This window comes from Falco rusticolus, chromosome 1 (assembly GCF_015220075.1).
Source record: "Falco rusticolus isolate bFalRus1 chromosome 1, bFalRus1.pri, whole genome shotgun sequence".
In the NCBI taxonomy this organism is placed as follows: domain Eukaryota; kingdom Metazoa; phylum Chordata; class Aves; order Falconiformes; family Falconidae; genus Falco; species Falco rusticolus.
The window spans coordinates 94,945,320-94,952,633 of NC_051187.1; the positions used below are offsets into that span (position 1 = coordinate 94,945,320).

Genomic DNA, 7,314 nt, shown 5'->3' on the forward strand with positions numbered 1-7,314 from the left:
GTCAGGTTGATCTAGGGCCAGGCCATTTGCACGGACGTTTTATTTGCTAACTATAAACATAAAAACACTGTTTTTACAGTCACGCAAAATTAATGCAATGCAAAAATCAGCATGCCAACCTACTTCAACCTTCACGGGTTTGCCTATGAAACAGGGTGGCCTTTGACGAGATTCCCTTAAATTATAGTGACCTCAGGTTGTTTTGAATTTAGTAACTCATGCTACATGAAAATGCATCCCTGTAAACTTTGTGAATGTTTTAATGTGGACTTAGTAGATAACAAAATTTTCTATTCTGGTATTCTGAAAACACTCCACCTGTTGAGGCTCACGGCCGCTGTGCTGATACAGATTTTTCTCCTGTTTTACAACTGGCACCACGAGTCTCAAACCCCTTCCACGTGCGAGTCAGGTAAGAAAACCAAGTGCACGCCGCCCGAGTGGCCCCGCCGCCCCCCGAGCGGGCCGCGGCCCCGGGATCGCCGCAGGTGCATCCCCGGCGGTTTGGCGCCCACAGCGGGCTCGGCGCCTCAAAACCCGCCTCCTGGCAGCCCCGCGGCGGCCAGCACGGCCGAGCGGCTCGCAGGCGCCTGTCCCCCAGTACGGAGCAGCCGCGCAGGGGTTGTGCCGGGCCGCAGACGTGGCCGTGCCGCTAGCCTCGCCGGGCTACAGTGCGGTGCCCTCCCCGCCCCCGCCGGCTCCGCCTCCAGCCGCCCGGCCGTGGGAGCGGGGCCCCTCTCGACCCCGCGCCGAGGTCCCCCCCCGACGGCTGCGCCCCCCGCCCCGGCAGAGCCTCCCCGAGGCGCGGGGCTGCGGGCGGGGGCCGCCGCCTCAGCAGCTGTGCCAGGCGGGCCGGTGCGCGGCGTCCAGGCCGCGCCGCGGAAGCATGGCGCCCCGGCCCGCGGCTGCCCGCGCCCCGCCGCCTCACCTCGCTCACCAGCCCCTGCCAGTCGCTCTCGCTGCGGTGGGAGCTCATGGCTCCGGCGGGCCGCGGCGGCATGCGGCGGCGAGCGGCTCCACCAGCCCCGGCCTTCCGCCGAGGAGCCTGCGGGGAGAGGCGGGGCCTACGGCCGCCTCTTGCCGGCCGGCCGGGGCCGCCCAGCGGCCTGCGGGGCACGGGCCTGCCGGAGCCGGGCCTGCAGCGGCGCCTCACCGCCCGCGGCCCAGCGCGGCCCGTCCGCGGCGCGCTGCCGGCACCAGGCCGCTTCCGCACGGCGAGTTACCCCACAGCGCCGGGCAGGGCCGTCGTGCCCGGGCAGGCGGGCCGGGCCGCAAGGGAGAGCGCGGGTCACACCGGCGGCAGCGTGGCGGGCCCCAGGCTGCCCGCAGCACCCGCCAAGGGTGCGCAGCGCTGTCTGAGGCGCGTTGCCCAGAGAAGCGACCTCCTCCCCTTAGGTCTTCTCGTAGAGAACAGCAGGGCTTTGCTGTGATCCCAGGCACTGAACAGCCAGACATACCTGCAGGCCAGGTGATGAGGGGACGGGGATCAGGGGTTCTGTACTGCAGTAGAGACCTTAATATTACATATAGGTAACAAAACCCTTGCAAATTATGTATAAGCATTGTATGTGTAAAGCAAGACGCAGCAGGAGAACAAAGAGGTAGAAAACCATTTTCTCAAAACACTGTGCTGGGACACTGTCCACCTTGGGCACAGATCTCTGTTACTCGGTTCATGGAGGTGTAAATAATGCAACAATCCAGGGGTCGATCCGGTTTATTTTCCTCCCCGTTAGTGCAGACGCTCCTCTGTCAGCTCTGAAACACAAGCACGCTACCCAGACCATACTCCTGTCAGATACCTCTGCTCCTGCCAGGCCCTCTTCAGCCCCACCGCCAGAGCTGCTGCGTGGTACATCCCCATGGACCAGGTGTACCTTGAGGCACATCAGGTGTGATCTTTGTTACACTCCTAACACATGAGTGCTCACAGGGCCTGTGTTTTGAGGCAGAGTCCAAATGTAACTGCATGGAGTATTCGAGCAGTTTAACCCACAATTACACTTTGTTTTAAATAACACAACAGACAGCACAAGACGACACGGTAAAATAAGTGTGCCTCGTTCCTTACCACAATTTCCCCATTGTTAGGATTTGTTTGTGGTTTGGCATCTAAGCACGGTGTGCTTCTGTTCTCTAAAATGGCTGAGAGATCCTCATTTGACAGCTTCACATCCCTTCAAGCAGGTGATGCCCAAGTATCACCACTGACAACATTTCAGTTCCAGGTGCTTAATTAACAGCTTATACAGGAAGAAATACAGGCCACATCTAAACCCAGCAGGAGCTCTCTTTGTATGTAAGATTATCAAGTTTAATAAGTGCCTGTGGTTATCTCCATATAAAAAAGAAAAAAAAATCCAGGAGAGCAGCTAGCTTTAGTATGGAACTTTAGTCTGATAAATACAGAGTTCATACATTCTACCTGCAAATTATAAATCAAACTTAGGCATTTTCTCCAAATTATAGCCTATTTCTCTGATTCATAAATTAGCTTATCCTCGTGTCTAGGCATTCTGTAACTTTAGTGCTCTAGAGGGTACATTTGTCTTTCGTCTTTGTTCATATATTTCTGTGGTTTCTGTCATCACATGTGTGATATATCGCAATCACAATGTCCTCACAGGCTTCTCAGCAACCCATTGCTGAAAACAGCATCTTGTTTGCACAGGCAAATAGCAAATAATGAAAATTAAATGAACAAGAACTACAATTTAAACCCAGTGGTTAAAAGAATCATTAATGATACTAGAATCCCCATCATTTTCGTAGGACTGCTAATAGCTGAAGCTATATAACTGCTAGTGTAGATGAACCAAATAGAATCTTTTTCCCAGTTCTGCTTCTCACGTGGAGAATTTTTCTCCTGTTTTCTTGGTCTTGCAGTGCTCCAGACTCGGAATGCTCTTGTAGAAAGAGCTCTGCTTGTAAGAAAGATAACCCTCTGATAGTCCTATTTTTGAGGGATGTCACTCATTTTAATCCCAAAGCTGCTCACACTCCCCACAAACATAGGGTTTTAATTTTTATTGATGATAATTATTCAAATGAGAAGTAAATATTCATGAAAGAGAGGTTATTAAAACAAAAGGAACTCTCAGTGTTTCCAGCTCTTACGATTTTATCAAAAGTCTGATGTGAGCTGTTGTTTTTCAGAAAGCCCAAGCTCTTGGATGAAAATAACCACTTTCTTTTGAAGTAAAAGAAAGATTCAATATATAAAAAATAAGCTGAAATTGCCTTGAGTATGCTTGATAGGATCAGAAAGGAATTAAAAGAACGCAAATATGTATTTTGAAGTAATCACTTTTAGTGCCTGATATCAAGCCTTTTGGTAGTTTCTTCAGCTTTCCTGATCCTTTTTGTGTTACTTACCAGTGGTTACTGCAACACTCTGACGCAATGGTCCTGGCTGGGACTAGGTTACTCTGCCAGCCTCTAGGCAAACATGTATTGAGATATGGTTCCTGTCTTAACTTAGACAAACAAGTCAAGGAGATGATGGTAGAAAAGAAGTACTATCACCCTAGTTTATAAAAAGGAAACTGAAGAGGGAAGTAATTGCCTTGCTCAAGAAAACCAAAGTTTCAAACATAACCAGGAAGCGAAATTGCAGGTTTCAGGAGTACCAGTCTGCTGTTTTAATTGCAAAACTAACAAGCTGTCTTGATTCTTCTACCTGCTGCAGTAACTGCTTTTGCACCGTCACCTTGCCAACATCAGAAGAACACAGTATTGTCATTGAACATCTGAGTAAAAACATCATCTCTCAACCTTCCTCCTTCAGCTACCATCCCACTGTCTTTGTCTCTAGATCTGTTATCTTCTTTGCTTTCTTCCTCTATACATTCACTAGATAAACTTATCTGCTTCTAGTGTTTCATCTCCTTTCTCTGCAATTCTGCTTTGTGATCAATCTTTCCCTCAGTATCTTGAGTTCATCTATCTTTTCGCCAGATTACTCTCTACTTCTCTAAGCATTTTCTACATTTCATTAAGAAGGCTCCAGACTTTCTAAAAAACTTTTTTTTTGCCTGGACAAATTGCACATTCAGAATCAGATCCAAGCTACTATGGCTCTTTGATGCAACAAGGTAAACATATGTAGGAGATTTAACCAACAGTTTTCACTTGTAGGAGATTTAACCAAGAGTTCTAAAACACAGCTTTCAGAAATCAGTGTCTTTGCCAGACATTAAGAAAGAAAACAACCAGGTTTTTTATTCATAGGTAAGCCAACGAACTGATGGCTTCAAATTTTGCTGCTTATTTTTGTCAACATTTGTCTACTGCACCAACATCATCATTACATCCATGTCCAACTCTAAAGAAATATATGATTAAAAAACCAGTGTAAATCCTTAAGATCTGGACAAGCTACATAATTGAAATGTAATGAAAACATGTAGTGCTTGTCCCCAGAAGGGATGATTCAATCTGACTCTCCACAGATGTTTCAGGGTTCCATTTAATCAGGACTTAAATACATCTGAATGAAGATATAAGCTATCATAGATAAAACATCCATTTTAGTACTTTTGGTAATTTATATCGGCATTATTCTATCGCATGTTCTTGCTAACGTGATGATAGATAGATACATGCTCAAACCCTCATGCACACATTTTGGAGGAAGCACCCTGTGTTGGGAGGGGTACTATTGCTTTTAGCATTTATCTGTTCCCCTGTTTGTTTTCTTTCCTTTGCTTTTGCCTTTCCTTTTTAGAGGCTGCTTTTTGTCCATTTATATTCCAGCTGCACCTTCACAATTTTCTCAGGTTCATTGATGGTTTCACTGTCCTGTATCAGCTCTTCTACTTCACATGCATGATCTGTCAGCAGGACAATATGATCTGCAGATCAGAAGCAGTTTAGCAGTTATTCATTTATGTTGAATCCTTTTGTGCCCAGTCAAGTCCGTGAAGGACACATCTTAGGGAAACAACAAAGATCTTTAAAGTGATGGTGTTTCTTTTTTCCCCTTCAGCAGTTTTGGACCTTCAATGTATTGCATTCCTTTGTGTACTACATGCTGCATGTAACATTAAAATTGGAGACAGTCTTTATTTTCTTTTTTTCTTTCAGCTATTGTATGACTGTTAGCTGGTGTGATTGGGTACTGGAGTTCAGAGTGTAGTAACACTCTCCTCTAGAGAGGGAATGGAAGAAAGAGAAATAGGGGGAAAAGACAGGAGCAGACTGCAATCTGCACAAGCCAGCTCTGGGAAGGAGCTAGGTGGTGAGGCCTGGCTGAAGGAGGGAAGGGAAAAACGATGCAAAGCAGCAGCCAGCAGGGAGGAGTGCAGGTAACGAGTGCTCGTGGAAAGAACTGAGGGGAAAGCTGCCAGGTGGTGGGGCAGAGGAGAGACTGCAAATTTGAAAACAAACTGATTTTGAAAATTAATTAACACTGATAAGCAAAAGAACTATCCTAACTGTGAGGTTTTTTGAGTGATCGAAAATCTGAAGTCAAGAGTGTTCTGCTGTATAGATTTTCTAGGAGTACTATATATTATGAATAACCTCAAATGCAAGTGCTTTGAACAATTCTGTTTCAAAGGCTGGTTTCTCAAGGCCCTGTGATATTGCAGCATATAACTCTTAGCCACACTTCTGTCTAGAGAAATCTTCAGCCTCAGGCAATACCGGTTTCATTGGAAAAGAGCTGCTTGGGTGCTTCCTAGCTTGCTACGGCTGAAATGCTCAAAAAAGGGTGGGATGGTGGGCACAGGCATTTGAGCAGGTCACCAGCCCTTAGATATTGCTAGTAAACACCCATTATACCGAACTATTCAGCTCAAACACTCTCTTTTGTGGCCATACTTAGCCCGCCACCAAGCTTGGACTTCAGTGAAGTCACCCAGGAACACCAGGCTATGGACAAGGCTGTGGAAAATGCTGGGGGCCATTCAAATCCAACTCAGACAAGAAGGCTCCAAGTTCTTTAAAAGCATCTGTAAAATTAATCTGTTTGATCTAGGTTGTATTGGAAAAGTTTGGCACTGCTGTCTCTGCTAGTGATATTAGATTAACTGTGGGGATTATGAATAAGTTATTTTATGTTCACCAGCAGAATTCATGGCTCTTCTTCCCCTCACCTCAAAAATAAGGGCAACTCAGTAGGAACTGGAAGATAGCAGTAAAGAAAAAAGTTTAAAATCTTAGAGCCTGTTTTAAGGCCTTGTTATTACAACTGAATATAGAGTTAGTGTAAATGAATTCTGTTTTCCCAGAGGCATCAAACTCCTCCTGTCAAGACAGTCTCTCAAGAGAGACTGGAAAGTCTCTCACTGCCCTCCTTCTGCATTGTTATTATTTCCCTTAAAATTTCTTGCTATTGAGGTAACTAAAAATGCAGTATAAGATCAGAGAAAATATTTTGTCAAGTGACTCAGACAGGCACAACTGATGGGTACTAAGGAAACGTGTACTGCATTTTATGTTCCTCTGAGTATGCTGGAATAATGTAAGAAATAGTTCATTTTACTAAGAAATACAGGTGGGGAATTCAGACTACTTTCTGCTACTATGAAATTGAAGAGTGACCTAGTACTGTCATCAAATCTGACATATGACTGGCTTTTCAGACTTCTAAGTTCATTTTTCAACTGGTGGGGTATATCAAATTCCTGAGAGCTGTCGGACCATTGCAGACATTTATTGCTGTGACCACACCAGATTCTTCAGCATGAAGACCATTGCTTTACATACACAGTCAATACTTGGCAGGCTGTAAGCAAGGAACAAGGTGGAGAACATAAAGGACAGCCAGCTTGATCCTGTGCTTTCTAGTCAATTTAGAGGGAATAAAGAAAGAAAACCCACTGACAAAGAGCACAAAAATTAAATTGAAACAGAACTTGTTAGGAATATCACAGCAAAACAATTTTCCATTTGAAAATGTCTGTCCGGAAAAAACAAAATATATCAGCTTTGGTGTGCAATGTTTCTGGGTTCATGAGGAAACTTCACATCAAAGCTTGACAGCATGCCTTAGAATGGCAATGGCACCATACAGAGACACTGAGCTGAAATCTGCCTGTTTTATGCTCAAATTATGCAGACTTTTGGGGCTTCAGCTCCAGTCTTTTCTAAGGGAAGGTGGGTGAGCATTCTTTTATTCTTAGAAGCTTCTCCAGTTAGTGAAAGCAGTTGGATCAAGGAGCTGAAGCTTGGGTTTCTACATCCCAGATAAGTCCATAACTGGAAGGATATAACCTCCTTCTCTTCACATAAATAATCAGTTATAAAAGTGCAACAGGTTTAACTTAAGAAATTAAGTGATCTGTTATTATGCTCCAGGTTTATTAGCAG

General features: G+C 45.4%; 1 protein-coding gene across 6 annotated transcripts in view; it reads right to left on the bottom strand.

The window, feature by feature from the left end:
* CCDC149 (coiled-coil domain containing 149) overlaps positions 1-1,073 on the bottom strand; it is a 51,966-nt gene extending 50,893 nt beyond the window's left edge. For 2 of the 6 annotated variants that reach the window (XM_037390495.1, XM_037390488.1), the window contains exon 1: positions 929-1,073. In XM_037390495.1, coding sequence (XP_037246392.1) covers positions 929-1,000 — 72 coding nt within the window. In that variant the 5' untranslated portion in view covers positions 1,001-1,073. The remainder of the gene's footprint in view (positions 1-928) is intronic. The other 4 variants (XM_037390534.1, XM_037390522.1, XM_037390503.1 and 1 more) reach the window with 3 other exon arrangements.
* Positions 1,074-7,314: the final 6,241 nt, after the last annotated feature.